This window comes from Corvus moneduloides, chromosome 28 (genome assembly GCF_009650955.1).
Source record: "Corvus moneduloides isolate bCorMon1 chromosome 28, bCorMon1.pri, whole genome shotgun sequence".
NCBI lineage: Eukaryota > Metazoa > Chordata > Aves > Passeriformes > Corvidae > Corvus > Corvus moneduloides.
This window is the reverse complement of record NC_045503.1, coordinates 3,947,855-3,967,465: the sequence shown is the minus strand read 5'-3', so window position 1 is coordinate 3,967,465 and position 19,611 is coordinate 3,947,855. Positions and strand designations below refer to the sequence as shown.

Sequence of the window (19,611 nt, the reverse complement as noted above, 5' to 3'; positions counted from 1 at the left end):
TGGGATTGGGACCCCCCTTCTTGGGATTGGGACCCCCCTTTCCATGCCCATTCCCGCAGAACTCTCCGGATGCTACGGGAGAACCTGGAGGAGGAGGCAAAATCGATGAGGACGTTCCTGGCTGGAAGGTTCGTGATTCCCGCCTGGGAAAAGGGGCAGGAGAAAAGGGGGGTGAGCTGCGCCCCTCTTGGCATCCCATGGGATCCATCCACCCCAATGGAATTCGGCTCCACAGGGATCCCATGGGATCCATCCACCCCAAAGGAAATTCGGCTCCACGAGATCCCATGGGATCCACTCCATCCCCAGGGGATTTGGCTCCATGGGATCCTGGCTTGGACGGTTCCCGTGATTGCCAGTGGGAATATGGGCAGGAGGACACGGGGGCTGCCCCGCTGGGATCCCATGGGATCCATCCATCCCTCCATCCCTCCCTCCATCCCTCCATCCCTCCCTCCATCCCTCCCTCCCTCCCTCCATCCCTCCATCCCTCCCTCCCTCCATCCCTCCCTCCATCCATCCATCCATCCCTCCATCCCTCCATCCCTCCATCCCTCCATCCATCCATCCATCCCTCCATCCCTCCATCCCTCCCTCCCTCCATCCCTCCCTCCATCCCTCCATCCCTCCCTCCCTCCATCCCTCCCTCCATCCCTCCCTCCCTCCATCCCTCCCTCCATCCATCCCTCCCTCCATCCCTCCATCCATCCCTCCATCCATCCCTCCATCCCTCCATCCCTCCATCCCTCCCTCCATCCCTCCATCCCTCCATCCCATCCACTCCCTCCCTCCCTCCCTCCCTCCCTCCATCCCTCCATCCCTCCCTCCATCCCTCCCTCCCTCCCTCCATCCCTCCATCCCTCCCTCCATCCCTCCCTCCATCCATCCCTCCATCCATCCCTCCATCCCTCCCTCCCTCCCTCCATCCCTCCATCCCTCCATCCATCCCTCCTCCATCCCTCCCTCCCTCCCTCCATCCATCCATCCCTCCCTCCCTCCCTCCCTCCATCCCTCCCTCCATCCCTCCATCCCTCCATCCTCCCTCCATCCCTCCCTCCATCCCTCCATCCATCCCTCCATCCCTCCCTCCCTCCATCCCTCCCTCCATCCCTCCATCCCTCCATCCCTCCCTCCATCCCTCCCTCCATCCCTCCCTCCCTCCATCCCTCCCTCCATCCATCCCTCCCTCCATCCCTCCATCCATCCCTCCATCCATCCCTCCATCCATCCCTCCATCCCTCCCTCCATCCCTCCATCCCTCCATCCATCCCTCCCTCCATCCCTCCCTCCCTCCCTCCATCCCTCCATCCCTCCCATCCATCCCTCCCTCCCTCCCTCCATCCCTCCCTCCCTCCCTCCATCCCTCCCTCCCTCCATCCCTCCATCCATCCCTCCATCCCTCCCTCCATCCCTCCATCCCTCCCTCCATCCCTCCATCCATCCCTCCCTCCATCCCTCCCTCCATCCCTCCCTCCCTCCATCCCTCCCTCCATCCATCCATCCCTCCCTCCCTCCCTCCATCCCTCCCTCCATCCATCCCTCCCTCCATCCCTCCCTCCATCCCTCCATCCCTCCATCCATCCCTCCCTCCATCCCTCCCTCCATCCCTCCCTCCCTCCATCCCTCCCTCCATCCATCCATCCCTCCCTCCCTCCCTCCATCCCTCCCTCCCTCCCTCCATCCCTCCCTCCATCCCTCCATCCCTCCCTCCATCCCTCCCTCCATCCCTCCCTCCATCCCTCCCTCCCTCCCTCCCTCCCTCCCTCCATCCATCCCTCCCTCCCTCCATCCCCATGGATCTGGGATCCCTCCAGGCTGCCAGAACCCCGCTGGGAGCGGGGCTTGGAGGGACGCAGATCCTGCCCCGGGGTGGCTCCTCCCTCACTTCCCAGCGCAGTTCCCGACGCAATTCCCGCTTTTCCAGGTGGGAGAATCCTGCTTCCACACGGATCGCTGGGTGCCCCCGACGCAGGACGAGCTCTACTTCCTGCGGCCCAAGGCCGACCTCAACCGGGAGCGGTTCGGGCTGCAGAACTACGTCTGAAATCCCCGAATCCCACCTTTCCCAGCTTTTTCCCGGGCTTTTCCCCCTTTTCCTGTCGCTTCCCAGGCTGTTTCCCTCATCCCCAGCCTGTTCCAACTCCTGTTCATTAATAATAACTCTTGTTAATAAATGAATGAATAAATAAATAAATAAATGGATTGGGACCCCCCCCCTCCCTCTCGGGAATTGAGAACCCTCCTTTGGGGTTGGGAACCTCCTGGGAGCTGGGGATTCCCTCCTCTGGAAATTGGGATTCCCCCCCTTTGGGATTGGGATTCCCCTCTGGAAATTGGGATCCCCCCCCTGTGGGATTGGGAGCCACTTGGATCCTGGACATCCCTGTCCGTCTCTCTGGAATTCGGCAGCTCCCGGGGGGGCTTTCCTGGGAATCCGGGCTGGGAATGTGGGATGGAGGGAGGGGCCGTGTCCTTGTCCCGCTCCCCGCGTGTCCCCCGCCACCCCCGATCCCGGGGATGCGGATCCCGCTGGAAAAGCGCCGATTTGGGGGATTTTAACACCAGAATTCCCAAACAATTTTGATCCCTTTCCGCTTCCCGGGGGTGGGAATCGCGGGCAGCATTCCCGGGAGCGGGGCCGGACCGGGAGCGGGGCGGGGGCACCGGAGCCGCCTCCCCGCGGGCGGCACCGCCGAGCGCCGGCCCCGCTCTGGCCGGGGGATCCTCGCCATTCCCGAGGGATCCAGAGCAGCCGGAGCCGCCGGCTCCGGTCCGACCGGAGGCTCCGCGGAGATTCCACCGGATCCGATCCGACCGGAGGCTCCGCGCCGCCGCCGTTCCCACCGGCTCCGGTCCAACCGGAGCCTCCGCGCCGCTCCCGCCGGCTCCGGTCCTGCCCAGGGCTCGGTTCCGCCGCCGCTCCCGTCCCGCTCCCCGCCATGAGCTCCGCGTCCTGCCCCTCCCGGGAGCCGCCCCGGTACCTCAGGTGAGCGCGGGGGTCCCTCCGAGGAGCCCCCCCGGCAGAACCGGCAGCTCCGGGCGGTGCCGCTCAGCCGGGGCCACCCCGGGACGGGCCCCGGTCGCCGGTGCCGGGACCCCGCGGGGGTGGAACGGGACCCCCCCCCCCCCCGCTGCCCCGGGAGCCGCCTCGGGTCGGTTCCAGCCCCCCCGCGCTGCTCGCGGAACCCGCGGGCACGGTCCCGGTCCCCACGGGCGTCCCCCGGGGCTGGGGGGGGTCGGTACCCACGGAGCCGCCGTTGCCGGAGCAACCGCATCCCGGGTCTCCATGGCTGCGGCGGGGATGCTCCGGGAGGCGGCGGGAGAGGAGCGGGGGGAGCCGGCGGGACCCCGGGATGGGGACAGCGGGGACAGCGGGGACACCCGGCGGGGACCTGGGGGATCCCGCGGCCGGGCTGTGCCAGGGGTGGGGGCGGCGGAACGGGAACGGGGAATGGGATCGGGATACGGGGCTGGGATGCGGAGCCGGGATGTGGAGAGGTGGACACGGAGCCGGGATAAAGTGTCGGGATGTGGGGCTGGGATGCGGAACTGGGATGCGGGACTGGGATATGGAACCGGGATGGGAAGCTGGGGTGGGAAACTGGGATGTGGAACTGGGATACAGGACCGGGATGCGGGACCGGGATGCGGGACCGGGATGCAGACGGGACACGGAGCGGGGATGCAGAGCCCGGGCTGCGGCTCCTGGGGCTGCGGGGACGCGGGAGGGGACACGGACGGAAGGGACACGGAGGGATCCTCTCCTCTCATCCCTCGGCTCTTCTCCCTCCTCCTCCACCCGGCCACTCCCTGTCCCCTCCGGGAGCCACCAGTAACTGGGCTGGACTGGGCTGAACTGGGCCGCACTGGGAGCAGCGTTGCAGCCCCTCCGGCAAAGCCGAGCTGCGAATCCCGCAGGAAAAGCGGGAAGGGCTGGAGGCGATCCCGGAGCGTTCCGGGGGCGGGGCCGCAGTTCCCGGGGAGCCCCGGCCGTGTCCCCGCCCCGGGGCCGCTGCCAGAGCCGCGGAGCCAGCGCGGGCCGGGCCAGGAGTGTCCCTGCCAGCAGCGATTACGGATAATGGATAATGGATAATGTTCCCCGGGAACGGACGCGGGAATTGTGTCACGCACGTGGCTTTTGTTGGGCGAGGGACAACACAGCTGTGCCGGCCACCCCCGGCCACCCCCGGCCACCCCCGCTCGCCGCGAGAGGGGCTCCGGGCACCGCTCGGTCCTTTCTCACCCCGTCCCCACCCCCGTTTTGTCCCCAGGATCCCCCCGTGTGGGGCTGGGACAGGGCTGGGACTCACTAGAGGGCACCAAAGGATTGGGGACAGGGATGGGATGGGATGGGATGGGATGGGATGGGATGGGATGGGATGGGAATGGGATGGGATGGGATGGGATGCGATGCGATGGGATGCGATGGGATGCGATGGGATGCGATGGGATGGGATCCATGGGATGGGATGGGATCCATGGGATGGGATCCATGGGATGGGATTTTTCTGGCAGGTTTATCAGCACAGCCGAGGGATGGGATGTGGGAATGGGGGAACCGGGATCTTGCTGGGGGCCGGGTGGAATGAGCAGGGAATGCTGCACCCAAGGGGGTTTTGGGCTGGTCCGTGGGGACAGCCTGGATGGGCTGGGACCACCCTACAGCCTGGAACCCAAAACCCAGGACCCCAACCCGGCCCCCTCCACCTCCCCCGTGGCGGTGCCGGGTCCCCTCCCGGTGCTGCCTCTGGGCGGGGTGTGACGGCTCCCCCAGACCGGCGCAGGGCGGGGGCCGGAGCCCCGCAGCTCTGCTCGGTTCCCCCGGTGCCACCGGGATCCCGGCCCCGGCCCGGCTCCCGGGAGGGCTCAGATTCCCTCCCGGCGGCCGCGGCGGGCGCTGGAGGCGGCCCAGGTTCCACCCGCGCAGGTGAAGCCAACAGATGTGAGCAATTATTGTCGCGTCGGGCGCTGCCAGCTCCGGGCTCGGCGGCGGCGGAACAAGCGCGGCTTTGTTCCCTTTTATGTAACCGGGCCCGGGGCCGCCGCCAGGGCCGTGCCGAGCGCGGCTCCAGCCCGGCCCGTGGGGTCACCGTCCCCTCCGTGTGACACCCGTGCGACGCCCGTGCCCGTCCCCACCGCGGGGCCACCGCCCGTGCCCACCCCGCGTCCCCAGCGCGCTCGCCCGGTGTCCCCAAATCCCGTCCCTGGGGGTGGAGCGGGGTCAGAAATCCTCTGGGGGGGGGGGGGGTGTGGGGACAGCTCTGTCCCCTCTGTCCTCACCGGGGACTGTCCCTCCCCAGCAAGGCGGAGGCGGAGGCCATGGAGAAGGAGCTGCTGGAGGATTATCGCTTCGGGCGGCAGCAGCTGATCGAGATCTGGGGACACGCCTGTGCCGTGGCTGTCACCAAGGTGAGGCTGGGGACACCCCAGTGGGGCTGGGGACACCGCACCGGGGCTGGGGACATCTTACCGGGGCTGGGGACACCTCACCGGGGCTGGGGACACCGCACCGGGGCTGGGGACACCTCACCGGGGCTGGGGACACCGCACCGGGGCTGGGGACATCTTACCGGGGCTGGGGACACCTCACCGGGGCTGGGGACACCCCAGTGGGGCTGGGGACACCTCACCGCGGCTGGGGACACCGCACCGGGGCTGGGGACACCGCACCGGGGCTGGGGACACCTCAGTGGGGCTGGGGACACCGCACCGGGGCTGGGGACATCTTACCGGGGCTGGGGACACCGCACCGGGGCTGGGGACACCGCACGGGGGCTGGGGACACCGCACCGGGGCTGGGGACACCCCAGTGGGGCTGGGGACACCGCACGGGGGCTGGGGACACCGCACCGGGGCTGGGGACACCCCAGTGGGGCTGGGGACACCGCACGGGGGCTGGGGTCCCCATGGGGAGGGGGATGCTCAGCCCTTCCTGGGGGGTCAGGGAGGGGGCGATTGGGGTTCCCCAGAGGTCCCCAGGTGTCCCCGTGCCTTGGCCATGCTCTTGTGGCTGGGATCGCCCGGTGCTCGTGCGGGATGTGAGGAGCAGGAGGAGCAGGAGGAGGAGGAGGAGGAGGAGGAGGAGGAGGAGGAGGAGGAGGAGCAGCATCAAGGGCAGCTTTGTGCCTCGGGGCCGAGAGCTCCGCTCCTGCCTCAGCTTTTCCGTCGGCGCTGCCTCTGCCCTCCCGTGCTCCAAGCGCTGCCCCAGGAGGGGAAATATTTTGGTGTTGGAGCTGTGGCAGCATCCCCGACTCCACCTGGGGCTCAGCATCCTCCTCCTCCTCCTCAGGGACACCCCAGCTCCGGTGGTGTCCCCGGGGTGTCCCCGCAGCGTCCCCGCTGTCCCGTGCCCGGTGCCAGGTGGCTCCTGGCCGGCGCCGGGGCAGGGCCAGGGCCGGGCTACCAGGGCCGTGTCCCGCTCCGGGCGCTGGGGATGGGCCCTGGAGCCAGGATCCGTGAGCAGGAAAAAATCCGTCAATGGATAAACAGAGCCTCCCTCCCTCCCTCCCTCCCTCCCTCCCCGAGCGGGATCCTGGAATGTGCAGCGTGCGGCCGCCTCCCTGCGGGATGGGGGGGCCGCGGGCACGGCCCCGGCCCGGGCAGCGTCCTCAGCCCGGCCGGGGCATCTCCCTGATCCCACCCGGGGCATCTCCCTGATGGTACCATGGGCATCTTCCTGATCCCATCATCCCGATCCTGCACAGAGCATCTTCCCCATCCCACCTTGGGCGCTGTTGGCGTTCCACCGTGGGCACCATCCTCATCCCATTGTGGGCATCATCATCCCACCGCTGGAACCATCCTCATCCCAGTACGGGCACCATCCTCATCCCGCTCCAGCCCCTGTTCCATCCCGCTCCGGGTGCCCCCCAAGTCCTGCTGCGGATGCCATCCCATCCCATCAATCCCGTCCCATCCTATCCCATCCCATCAATCCCATCCCATCAATCCCATCCCATCCCATGGATCCCATCCCATCCCATGGATCCCATCCCATCCCATGGATCCCTTCCTATCCCATGGATCTCATCCCGTCCCATCAATCCCACCCCACCCCATCCCACCCCATCCCATCTCATCAATCCCATCCCATCCCATCCCATCCCACCCCATCCCCTCCCATCAATCCCATCCCATCCCACCCCATCCCCTCCCATCAATCCCATCCCATCCCACCCCATCCCCTCCCATCAATCCCATCCCATCCCTGTCCTGCCCTGGGTGCCACCTCCATCCTGCTCCATGTGCCACCTCCATCCTGCCCTGTCCCTGGGTGCCGTGTGCCGGTGTCACCGCGCCGCCCCCGTGTCCCCGCAGGCGTTCCCGCTGCCGTCGCTGCCGCGGAAGCAGCCCACGGTGCTCGTGGTGTGCGGGCCGGCGCAGAACGGGGCCATCGGGCTGGTGTGCGCTCGCCACCTCCGCAGCTTTGTGGGTACCCCCCTCCCTGCCCCCCTCACCCTCCTCTTCCTCCTCCTCCCCTTCATCCCGACCAGCCCGGCTCCCACCGCTCCCCTTTTCCCGCAGGATTACGAGCCCACCATCTTCTACCCCAAGCGCTCCCGGACCCGCTGTACCGCGATTTCACCACGCAGTGCGAGAAGATGGACATCCCCTTCCTGTCCTACCTGCCCACCGAGGTGACCCCCCAAGCCCCGAAACCCTAAAATCCCCCAAATCCCAAAACCCCAACTCCCCCCTCCCCCAGCTCGGAGTTTATCCCTTTTCCTTCCTTCTTTTCCCTCCCCGACTCCCCCAAATCCCCCTCCCCCAGCTCGGAGTTTATCCCTCTTTTCCTTCCCCTTTTCCTCCCTCCCTCGAAATCCCGCAATCCCTCAAAATCCCCCTCCCCCAGCTCAGAGTTTATCCCTCTTTTCCTTCCCTTTTCCCCCCTCCCCGCCCCATCCCGGCGCTGCTGGGAGCCCGGGGATGCCATGAAATCCAGCGGCGGCCGCCGCCAGCCACCGGCTCTGTTGTTTTTGGAAGCCGCCGGCCCCGGGACGGGAGGAATTTGACCCAAAATCGCTGCCCTGGCCCGAGCCGCGCGTCTCGGCGTGCCGGGCTCTGCTCCGGCACCGCGCCCCGCGGCCCCTCCCCTCCCTCGCTCCCGCTCCACTTGGGGGGGCTTTTTTTTTTTGGCAAGCCGAGCTCGGTCCCGACAGGAGAACGGCATCCCCGGGCTGGGGTGACACGGGGACACCCCCGCGTGTCGCTGTCGCCTCCAGGTGCAGCTCATCAACGACGCCTACAACGCCGTGGTGGACGCGGTGCTGGGAGCCGAGGCCGAGGTGGCCGAGGGGACAGAGCCGTGCGCGGCCATCCTGGCCACCCTCAAGCACATCCGCATCCCCATCGTCAGCCTGGATGTCCCCTCAGGTGCTCCCGGTGTCACCCGGCTTCCCCCCCCCGTCCTTCGCTGCTCCTCCCACGCCGCTGTCACGGCGCCCACGGCGGTGCCACCCCGGGCGCAGCGCCCGGAGCCCCCGCGGTGGCCCTGGCAGGGTGGGGACATCCCCGGAGCACCCCCCCCGTGGCTCCCCCCGAGGATCCAGGCGGGATCGGGGCATCCACGGGAAATAACAAAGTGCCCGGCCCGAGACATGATGTAATTCCCAAACAGCCGCGTGTCTGCTGGCCAGGCCTGGGATTGTCATCACCCGTGTCCCCCCCCCCCGGGCCCGCGGGAGCAAAACAGGAGCGCCTGGCACGGCCGCGGGTGAATCCCCGCCGGCACAAACCCCGCCCGGGGCCGGGACGGTGGCGGTGCCCCGAGGGGACCCGGTCCCCGTGCCCTCCCCGTGCCCTCCCTGTCCCCCCCCCACGGCAGCAGCGGGACGCCGGGGTCACCCCTGAGCCGCTCTGTGGGGTCACACGGAGTGGGACGTGTCCCCTGAGGTCATCCCTGAGCCACTCTCTGTGTCCCCGCAGGGTGGGACGTGCCCCCGGTGCCACCCGTGTCCCTGCAGGGTGGGCTGTGCTCCCGGTGCCACCCGTGTCCGTGTCCCCTCAGGGTGGGCTGTGCCCCGGTGCCACCCGTGTCCGTGTCCCCTCAGGGTGGGCTGTGCCCCGGTGCCACCCGTGTCCCTGCAGGGTGGGCTGTGCTCCCGGTGCCACCCGTGTCCGTGTCCCCTCAGGGTGGGCTGTGCCCCGGTGCCACCCGTGTCCGTGTCCCCTCAGGGTGGGCTGTGCCCCGGTGCCACCCGTGTCCGTGTCCCCTCAGGGTGGGCTGTGCTCCCGGTGCCACCCGTGTCCGTGTCCCCTCAGGGTGGGCTGTGCCCCCGGTGCCACCCGTGTCCCCTCAGGGTGGGCTGTGCCCCCGGTGCCACCCGTGTCCCCGCAGGGTGGGCTGTGCCCCCGGTGCCACCCGTGTCCCCTCAGGGTGGGCTGTGCCCCGGTGCCACCCGTGTCCGTGTCCCCTCAGGGTGGGCTGTGCCCCCGGTGCCACCCGTGTCCGTGTCCCCTCAGGGTGGGCTGTGCCCCCGGTGCCACCCGTGTCCGTGTCCCCGCAGGGTGGGACGTGCCCCCGGTGCCACCCGTGTCCGTGTCCCCGCAGGGTGGGCTGTGCCCCGGTGCCACCCGTGTCCGTGTCCCCGCAGGGTGGGCAGCCGAGGCGGGTGGCAGCGGTGGGATCAGCCCCGATGTCCTGGTGTCGCTGGCGGCCCCCAAGGAGTGCGCGCGGCGCTTCCTGGGCCGGCAGCACTTCGTGGCCGGGCGCTTCCTGCCCTACGACGTGCAGAGAAAGTTCGAGCTCAACCCCCCCGAGTACCCCGGCACCGAGTGCGTGGTGGCCCTGTGACCCCCAAATAAAGCTGTGGTGGCCCTGTGACCCCCAAATAAAGCTGTGGTGGCCCTGGGACCCCCAAATAAAGCTGTGGTGGCCCTGGGACCCCCAAATAAAGCGCTGGTGGCCCTGGGACCCCCAAATGAAGCGGTGGTGGCTCCTCAGTGGGGGCCGTTTGGGGATGGGGACAGGGGGACCTCGGTGGGGTTTGGTTTGGGGTTTGGTTCGGGGTTTGGTTTGGGGTTTGGTTTGGGGTTTGTGCTGGAACTCGGTTCAAGGCTCGGGGACTCAGCTCGACCCCCCGGGAGGTGTCACCACGCGGCTGTTGGGGACAGAGCCGTGCGACATCCCCTCTCAGCCATCCATGGGGGCAGTGGCGGCTCTCGGGGTCTGTCTGGGGCCGGGGCCAGGGGGACCTCGGTGGGGTTTGGTTTGGGGTTTGTGCTGGGACTCGGTTCAAGGCCCATCTTGACCCCCTGTGTGTCCCCTGGGGGTGTCACCACGGCGCTGTTGGGGACAGAGCCGTGTCACCACCCCTGTCACCCATCCATGGGGACAGTGGCGGCTGTCGGGGTCCCGTGGGGCTGAAATCCCACAAAAACATCGGGAAAGGGACACTGGAGCAGCCGTGGGGGTTGTCACTAACGGTGACGAGCCACCACTGGGCTCTGTCCGCTCTGTCCCAGCAGGGACGGGGTGTCCGTGACCCCGGCCCAGCCCCGGGAGCTGCTCCCGCCCCGGGGGGCTCGGCGCAGCCGGAATGCCGGGAATGCGCCGGGATTTCCGCCGGCCGGGGCTCCTCGTTCATCCCAAATCTCCTCCAGCCCTTCCCAGTCCCTCCAGTGCCTCAAAACCAGGGCGAATTCCCGGGTTTCGGTGATGGGTTTGGGATAAAAAGGGGAAGAGGGAGAATTTGGGGGCGGATTTGGGAGATTTTGGGATGTCCCCAGTCTTTGGGAAGAGGGTTCCTCATTTATCCCACATCTCCCCCAGCCCTTCCCAGTCCCTCCAGTGCCCCAAAATCAGGGTGAATCCCCAGATTTTGGTGATGGATTGGGGATACACGAGGCGTGTGGGGGGATTTGCAGGAATTTGGGAGAGAGCTGGGGGGCTCCCAGTCCATCCCAGTCCATCCCAGTATCCTCCAGCCCCTCCCAGTGCCCCTCATGGAGGGTGAATTCCCAGATTTCAATGATGGATAAATGAGGAATATGGGGCGATTTGGGAGAGCTGGGGGACTCCCAGTTCCTCCCAGCCCATCCCAGTCCACCCCAGCACCCTCCAATCCCTCCCAGCACCCCTTCCAGAGGGCGAACTCCCAGATCCCAGCGCCGAATTTGGGACAAAAAAGGGGATTTGAGGAGGGCAGAATTTGAGGGGCAGATTTGGGAAACTCCTCGACATCCCCGACCTTCCCGTGGGGGGGTCCCCGCTTTGTCACCGCCCATCCCGGGGGGGTTTTTCCACTTGGGGACCGCGGCCAGGTCACAGCGGGGACACCTCGAGGGGCCGCATCAACTCCTTCATTTCCCTTTTTTCCCATTTTTTTTCCCCCCCTCCCTCCCCGCCGCATTCCCGAGCGCATCCAATTTTAGCAGCTCGACAAAAACAAAACCGCTCCGAGCTCCGCCGGGGCTGGAGCAGCGCGGCCGCCTCGGGGAGGGCTCCGCTCCCTCTTCCCGCTTGACTCCGCTCCAGGAATCGGCTCCCGGAGCTCCAGAGGGGGGACCGGCGCCCTATAAAGGCCGGGCAGCGCCAGCCGCGGCCGCAGTCGCCCCGCGGAGCAGCCATGGCACAGCTGGCACAGCTGGCACAGCTGGCACAGCTGGCGCTGCTGGCGCTGCTGGCGCTGCTGGCGCTGGGAGCCCTGCGCGCTGCCAGGGCCGCAGGTAAGGTGGGGTTTGCCCCGGGGTTTTGGGATTCCCGCTGGGAATGAGAGGGGAAAAGGGGTGGGGATGGGGCTGGGAGAGAGCCCGGGGGTGGTGGCACGGGGTGGTGGCACGGGGTGGTGGCACGGGGTGGTGGCGCGGGGTGGGATGATCCCGCTGGCACCTGCCAAGGGGGAGGTGTGGATGGGGATCAGGGAATTTTGTCCTGTCCTGGATCGCCGTGCTGGAGGGACGGGGACTGGGACTGGGACTGGGACTGGGACTGGGACTGGGACTGGGACTGGGACAGGGATGGGACTGGGACTGGGATTGGGACTAGGACTGGGACTGGGATTGGGACTAGGACTGGGATTGGGATAGAGACTGGGACTGGGATGGGACTGGGACTGGGACTGGGACTCGGATTGGGACAGGGACAGGGATGGGACTGGGACTGGGACTGGGACTGGGACTGGGACTGGGACAGGGACTGGGACTGGGACAGGGATGGGACTGGGACTGGGATTGAGACAGGGACAGGGACAGGGACTGGGACTGGGATTGGGACTGGGACAGGGACTGGGACTGGGATTGGGACTAGGACTGGGATTGGGATAGAGACTGGGACTGGGATGGGACTGGGACTGGGATTGGGACTGGGACAGGGACTGGGACTGGGATTGGGACTGGGACTGGGATTGGGATAGAGACTGGGACTGGGATGGGACTGGGACTGGGACTGGGACTGGGACTGGGACAGGGACAGGGACTGGGACTGGGACAGGGACAGGGACAGGGATGGGACTGGGACTGGGATGGGATTGGGACTGGGACTGGGACTGGGACTGGGATTGGGACTGGGACAGGGACTGGGACTGGGATTGGGACTAGGACTGGGATTGGGATAGAGACTGGGACTGGGATGGGACTGGGACTGGGACTGGGACTGGGACTGGGACTGGGATTGGGACTAGGACTGGGATTGGGATAGAGACTGGGACTGGGATGGGACTGGGACTGAGACTGGGACAGGGACTAGGACTGGGATTGGGACTAGGACTGGGATTGGGATAGAGACTGGGACTGGGATGGGACTGGGACTGGGACAGGGACTGGGACTGGGATTGGGACTAGGACTGGGATTGGGATAGAGACTGGGACTGGGATGGGACTGGGACTGGGACTGGGACTGGGATTGGGACAGGGACAGGGATGGGACTGGGACAGGGACCGGGACAGGGACTGGGACAGGGACGTGTCCCCGCCAGCCCTGGCACCACAGAAGCCCCAGCCGGACCCCGTGGGGGTCACCCAAGGTGCCCAAGGGCAGCGTCCCTGTGGGGCCGAGCCGGGAATGTCCCCGCTCCGGGGACAAATCCCAACCACCTGCGGGACGGAGCTGCCACGGGGGCCGTTGTCCCCTGGGGAGGGGACAGGGGGTGGCAGGGTGGGTCCCCATGGTGGAGGGGTGGTGCCCATGGGGTGGCCGTGGGGTGCCCAGGGTGAGCCAGGCTGCCCTGGGGTGTCACCCGCGGGGGACAGCGGTGTCGCTTCTTCCCGCATCCGTCCCCTCTGGAATTGCTGAATCCCAGTCTCAGTCCCCACGGGAAGAGCTCCCTGGGGTTCCCCTGCGGGACACGGGGACAGCCGTGGGGACACCCCGCACCTGCAGGGACACCCACCCCCATTTCCTGTCACCTCCCGCTTTGGGGCTTGGTGCCGTGGCCTCGGCGTGGTGGGGGACGCGTGGCTCCTGTCCTTGTCCCACGTCACCCCTGGGACAGCCGGGAGCTGCCAGGGGATGTTTTCCATGGATATGGGGTGAGCTCCAGCCTCGGCCACCCCTTGGGTCACCCCTTGGGCCACCCCTGGCTGCCAGGACACCGCGGCCCATCCCCGGTGACACGGCCAGCCCGGCCTTGGGGACACAATAAATCCCCTGTCCCCCGGATCAGGGGGCTCAGGGCAGGGTGTCCCCACCCCCGCGGGGACACGGCTGGGGAGGGACCCCCTGGATGCCCCGGGAATGTGGCGCTGCCACCTTTGTGTCCCCCAGAGCCGCTGGAGAACGACTTGGAGCCGGGCAAGGGTGGCACGGCCGAGAAACCCTGGAAGGCCACTCCGGACCTGGAGGAGCTGGACCTGGACACGGCAGGTACGGCCACCCCGAGGCCCTGCCGGCCACTGCGTCCCCTCCAGTGTCACATGGGGCCATCCCCACCCTGTGCCACCCCCATGGGGACCCTCGGTGGTGCCCACCCTGCCGTTCCCATTGCTCCAGGGGCCATTCCCACCCCGTGTCCCTCCCGCTGCTCCGCTGGCCATTCCCACCCCATGAGACCCTCGCTGGTGACCCTCCATCCCCTCATTCTCTGGCCTCGCTGTCCCCAAGCTGTCCCCACGCTCAGACCCAGCTCCCTCGCAGGCAGAGGCGCCGAGTGGACGTCGTGGTTCAACATCGACCACCCCGGTGGGGACGGCGACCACGAGAGCCTGGAGGCCATCAGGTTCTACTACGGGGACCGCGTGTGCGCCCGGCCGGTGGCCATCCAGGCCCGCAGCACCGAGTGGGAGCTGCCCGCGGCCCTGGGCCAGGTGGTGCACGCCAGCCCCAAGCGCGGCTTCCTCTGCCTGCACCGCGAGCAGCCGCCCGGCAAGGCCTGCGCCAACTACCACGTGCGCTTCCTGTGCCCGCTGGGTGAGCGACGCCTACCTGGGGGCACCTGGGGGCACCTGGGGGTACCTGGGGGTACCTGGGGGACAGGTGTGTCCCCTCTGATCCCACCCGTGGCACACCCGTGGCACACCCGTGGCACACCCGTGGCAGACCTTCATCCCACCTCTATCTCACCTGTGACCCACCTTTGTCACACCCGTGACCCACCTGAATCCCAGCTGGGGTGCGGGGTGGGGGCGGTGGGTGCCCCATTAACCCCTCGGGTTCCGGCTACGGACCGTGGGCACCCAGTTAACCCCAGTCCACCCTTCCAGAGCACATTTATTGGTCGCACTGGTCCTCGTGGAGCCCCTGCTCGCGCAGCGCCTGCGGCACCCGGGGCACCCAGAGCCGCACCCGGCGCTGCCGCAGCGCCCGCAGCCAGAGCCCGCTCAAGGAGCTCAAGTGCCAGGGCAAAGCCAGCGAGCGCCGGCCCTGCAGCGCCGGGCCTTGCCCAGGTAGGGACCCCAAAACCCCGCGGTGCCACCCGCCTGTCCCCTGCGTGCTGCTGGGGAGGGCACACGGGGTGGCCGCGGAGTCGCCGCTGGAGGTGCCCGTGGGGTGGTGGTCAAGGGTGGCACCGGGGTGTCACCCTCGAGTGCCGAGGGCCAGGGGTGTCTCCAGGGACCCTGAATCCCCGTCTCAGATCCCACAGGAGGAGCGGGTGGGAAAAGCCACCTGGTGCCAGCCGGTGCCACCCACCTGCGGCTCCTGTGGCGGGGCTGCGACCCGGGGCTGTGACCGGGCGCGTGGTGCCCGCGGGGGTTTGAGGGACCCGATTCCCACCGGGAATGTCCCCTCAGAGCCCACCTGGACGGAATGGGGCGCTTGGGGTCCCTGTTCCCGCAGCTGCGGCAGCGCCGGGAAGCGCGTCCGGCGCCGGAGCTGCAAACCCGCCAAGAACCCGCCGTGCCCCGGCCGTGCCAGCGAGGTGCAGAAATGTCCCCCTGCGCCCTGCCCAGGTAACGCCCTCGGGGACGCGGGGACCCCTCCGCGGTGCCCCCGCTGCCCGCGCGTCCCCTCGGCGGGGGCTCAGCCGCGTCCCCCCGCAGGCTGCCCCGGGCTCACGCTGCAGGGCACCGTGGCCACCGCCGCGGGGCTGGCACTGCCCGACGCCCGCGTGTACCTGGAGGGCCGCCCGCCGCTCCTGCTGGCCCGCAGCGATGCCCAGGGGCGCTTCACGGCCTCGGGGCTGTGCCTGGGCCCCGCCGCCAACCTCAGCGCCCACCGCGACGGCTTCGCCTCGGGGCTGGCACCCATCGTCACCGACGGCTCGGGCGTGGCCGCGGCGCACCTGAGGCTGCGGCGGCTCGGTGAGAGGGCGGCGGTGGGCGGGGGGGCACAGCGCTGGAGGGGCGAGCCGGGGGTGCCCATGGGCTCGCTTGCCCCTTTTGGCCCGCAGAGAAGCCCTACATGGTGCTGCACCCCGCGGCCAAGGTGCGGGAGGCCGGGCAGGACGTGACCTTCTGCTGCAAAGCCGCGGGCACCCCCGCGCCCCAAAAATATTACTGGTGAGGTGGCACTGGGGGCGGAGCGGGGTGGGCACGGGCCGTGGTGGCGGTGTCCCCGCTGAGCCTGTCCCCTGCCGCCGCAGGTACCACAACGGGACGCTGCTGGAGGGGAAGGCGCAGCGCTCCAGCGGCCGCCTGGCGCTGCGGGGGCTGGCACCGGAGCAGGCTGGCACCTACCACTGCAAAGCCAGCTCCGAGGCCGGAGCCATCCGCTCGGCGCCGGCACAGCTCACCGTGCTGGGTGAGCGAGCACGGGGTGGGGGGGGCTCCTCCGGGGTGGGGAGACCCCCCCCGACCCCTCTAATCCCACCCCTCCGTGCCCCCAGCCCAGGGCCAGCAGAGCTGCAGGGCGGAGCCGGAGCCCAGCCTGATGGAGCTGCCCAGCGAGTGCCCGCAGGATGCCAGCGGCTCCCGCTACTACAACGTGGGGCGCTGCCCGGCCTCGCCGTGCCCCGGCGGCCCCGCGGAGCCCTCGGGGTGCGGGGAGGAGGCGGGGCGGTGCTGCGGCGTGCGGAGGATGGAGCTGCGGCAGGTGCCGTGCGCCGGCTCGCTGCTGCCCGTCAAAGTGGTGGCCGAGTGCGGCTGCGGGCCCTGTGCCCAGCCCCGGGTGCTGGTGCAGGGCCGGGTGACGGCGGCCGACACCGGGGAGCCGCTGCGCTTCGGCCACATCTTCCTCGGGGGCAAGAAAGTGGGCTTCACCGGCTACCAGGGCTCCTTCACCATCGAGGTGCCGCCGGACACGCAGCGCTTGGTCACTCGCTTCGTGGACGGGCAGCAGCGCTTGGTGGACGCCGTCAAGGTGCTGCCCTTTAACCGGCGCGGCGGGGCCGTGTACCAGGAGGTGAAGATGCTGCGCAAGAAGGAGCCGGTGGAGCTGGACGGTGGCCGGAGCAACGCCATCCCGCTGGGAGAGGCCGGCGGCCGCGAGCCCGTCGGGGAGCTCGTGCTGCCGGCCGGAGCCTTCCTGCGGCCGTCCGGGGAGGTTTTCAACGGCACGGTCAAAGCCAGCGTCACCTTCGTGGACCCCAGGGACATGGGCACGGCCAGTGCAGCGTCCAGCGACCTGAGCTTCGCCAACGCCGACGGGGAGATCGTCCCCCTGCGCACCTACGGGATGTTCGCCGTGGATTTCCGGGAAGGCGACAGCGGCGCGGCGCTGCAGGCGGGGCCGGTGCAGGTGAGGATGGACGCGGGGCAGGTGTGGATGCCGGAGCACCTGCAGAACATGAAGCTGTGGTCCCTGAACCCCGAGAGCGGCCTGTGGGAGGAGGAGGGGGTGCTGCGGCCGGCCGGGGGTGGCCGGAGGAAGAGGGAGGAGAGGACCTTCCTGGTGGGCAACCTGGAGATCCGCGAGCGGCGCCTCTTCAACCTGGACGTGCCCGAGGATCGCCGCTGCTTCGTCAAGGTCAGGGCCTACAGCAACGAGAAGTTCAACCCCCACGAGCAGCTGGAAGGGGTGGTCATCAGCCTCATCAACCTGGAGCCGCAGCCCGGCTTCCCCAGCAACCCGCGGGCCTGGGGCCGCTTCGACAGCGTGGTCACCGGGGCCAACGGCGCCTGCCTGCCCGCCTTCTGTGACGGCCAGCGCCCCGACGCCTACACGGCCCTGGTCACCGCCACGCTGGGCGGCGAGGAGCTGGAAGCCGTGGCCTCCAGCCCCAAGCTCAACCCCAACGCCGTGGGGGTGGCGCAGCCCTACCTGGGCAAGCTGGGCTACCGCCGCTCGGACCACGAGGACCCGGCGCTGAAGAAGACGGCGTTCCAGATCAACGTGGCCAAGCCCGACCCCAACAACGTGGACGAGAGCAACGGCCCCGTCTACTCCTACCGGAGCCTGCGGGAGTGCGAGGAGGCGCCGGTCAGCGCCAACCACCTGCGCTTCTACCGCGTGGAGGTGGACAAGTACGAGTACAACGTGGTGCCCTTCAAGGAGAGCGACGTCACCTCCTGGACCGGCGATTATTTGGCGTGGTGGCCCAACCCGCAGGAGTTCCGGGCGTGCTACATCAAGGTGCAGCTGGAGGGGCCGCAGGAGTACATGGTGAGGTCGCGCAACGTCGGGGGAAGCCACCCCCGCACGCGGGGACAGCTCTACGGGCTGCGGGACAGCCGGAGCGTGCGGGATCCGCTGCTGGACAACACCTCGGGGGCCTGCGTGGAGTTCAAGTGCGGCGGGATGCTCTTCGACCAGAGCCTGGTGGACAGAACCCTGGTGTCCATCGTGCCGCAGGGCAGCTGTCGCCGCACGGCCATCAACGGCCTCCTGCGGGACTACCTGAGCCGCCACCTGCCGCTGGCCGACAACAACCACACCGGAGCCTTCTCCATGCTGGCCCCGCTGGACCCGTTGGGCCACAACTACGGCATCTACACCGTGACGGACCAGAACCCGCGGCTGGCCAAGGAGATCGCCATCGGCCGCTGCTTCGCGGGCACCTCGGACGGCTTCTCGCGGGAGATGAGGGCGGCCGAGGGCACGGCCGTCACCTTCAGCTGCCAGGAGCGGCCGCCGGGCAGGGAGAGCTTCTTCCAGCGCCTGCTGACCGCTCCGGCCGAGGCGCTGGCCGAGATCCGCAGGGAGATGGGCAGCAGCGAGCTGCGCCGCGCTCCCCCCGAGGTGATGGACTTCGCCTCCGGTGCCCGAGCCCCCGGCCCCACGCCCACCCGCCGGACCCCCAGCAGCCAGCGGAGACCGGGCCGGCTCCGGGGACAGCCCTGAGTCCCCCCCGCTCCCCCTTCCCGGCTTCTGTCCTCCCTTTTCCCCGTCGCTTTTGCTTTTGTAACGCCCGAGGTGGGGGTGGGGGGGACGCGCAGGGGACAGGCGGAGCGGGGGGGACAGCGGGGCGGGGGACAGCGGGGACGTGGGGAGGGGGTCCCGCCACCCCCGCGGTGCTGTCGCTGCCCCCTCTTGGTGCTCAGCCTCCGCCGCGACCCCCGGAGGTGCCGCGGAGGGGATTGAAATAAAAGGAATCAAAGCGGGGGTGGGAGCAAATAGGGGAAGGGGCGGGCATGGGGAGGGGGTCCCGTGCCACCGGGGGCACCCATTGCATCCCTGAATCCCACAAAAAAAAAAAACGGGATTTTTTTTTTTTTTTTTGGAGGGGGGGAAACCCCAAGGAGAACGCGGACAAAACGCCCTCCCTGCGGTGCCACCCCCGCGCCGGGAGCCGGTGCCAACACCCCCCCTGCCCCGCGGCACCTCGGCCACCGCGCCGGCCCAGATTTTGGGCGGATTTGTACATTATTTATTACAAAATATACAATTCTTGTACACCCGCCTGGCTGCTGGGCTTCTCCGGGGTGGGGGGTGGGCGGGGGGGGGAGGGAAAGGCCATCCCCGCGTGTCCCCCGCGTGTCCCCCGCGTGTCCCCCGCTGTCCCCAAACCCTGCCCCCGTTCAGTAGCACCATCCCGGCCGCTCCTGTTTGCCTTGGGCCGGGCTCAGCCGGGCTGGCAGCGGCCGGGGGGGGCTCCGTGCCAGCTCGCCGCGGCCAGCGGGACGTGGCAGACGGGGCGGGGGGGCCCCATCCGGAGCCCCTCTGGCGCTGGGATGTGCCAAGCCACGAGCTGGGCACCCCCAGCAGGGTGAGGGGCGGGGGGGTCTCTCCTGCTGCCCCCTGCGTGTCCCCGGCGCGGATTTTTGGGTGCCCCCCGCCGCCCCCCGTCCCAGCCGCGGATGCTGTAATGGAACAGGCGGCGTTTACGGGGCCAAACCCGGGACAGCGTTTCCCTTTTGCAA

At 68.8% G+C, this 19,611-nt stretch overlaps 2 protein-coding genes and 1 long non-coding RNA gene across 3 annotated transcripts; all 3 read left to right on the top strand.

The window, feature by feature from the left end:
* Nucleotides 1-67: 67 nt before the first annotated feature.
* Nucleotides 68-2,208, top strand: LOC116435894. Its single transcript, XR_004236885.1, has 2 exons — nucleotides 68-128; nucleotides 1,925-2,208. It is a non-coding gene; the product is annotated as an uncharacterized LOC116435894 (long non-coding RNA).
* Nucleotides 2,209-2,853: 645 nt separating this feature from the next.
* Nucleotides 2,854-9,892, top strand: YJEFN3 (YjeF N-terminal domain containing 3). The gene is given in 7 exon segments (XM_032092533.1): nucleotides 2,854-2,986; nucleotides 5,301-5,409; nucleotides 7,318-7,428; nucleotides 7,525-7,558; nucleotides 7,561-7,637; nucleotides 8,223-8,373; nucleotides 9,594-9,892. Coding segments are annotated over 7 exon segments (729 nt in total). The 5' UTR covers nucleotides 2,854-2,939; the 3' UTR covers nucleotides 9,794-9,892.
* Nucleotides 9,893-11,294: 1,402 nt separating this feature from the next.
* On the top strand, nucleotides 11,295-19,149 carry CILP2 (cartilage intermediate layer protein 2). The gene is made up of 9 exons (XM_032092424.1): nucleotides 11,295-11,667; nucleotides 13,703-13,801; nucleotides 14,072-14,344; nucleotides 14,638-14,820; nucleotides 15,166-15,324; nucleotides 15,415-15,675; nucleotides 15,765-15,873; nucleotides 15,957-16,114; nucleotides 16,200-19,149. Exons 1-9 carry the CDS (start codon nucleotides 11,568-11,570, stop codon nucleotides 18,590-18,592), a joined length of 3,735 nt encoding a protein of 1,244 aa, XP_031948315.1. The 5' UTR covers nucleotides 11,295-11,567; the 3' UTR covers nucleotides 18,593-19,149.
* Nucleotides 19,150-19,611: the final 462 nt, after the last annotated feature.

Coding starts and splice junctions, on each gene's coding strand:
- CILP2 (XM_032092424.1), top strand. CDS start 11,568: ATGGCACAGCTGGCACAGCTGGCACAGCTGGCACAGCTGGCGCTGCTG. Junction 11,668..13,702: donor GCGCGCTGCCAGGGCCGCAG/GTAAGGTGGGGT, acceptor TGTGTCCCCCAG/AGCCGCTGGAGAACGACTTG. Junction 14,821..15,165: donor CAGCGCCGGGCCTTGCCCAG/GTAGGGACCCCA, acceptor ATGTCCCCTCAG/AGCCCACCTGGACGGAATGG.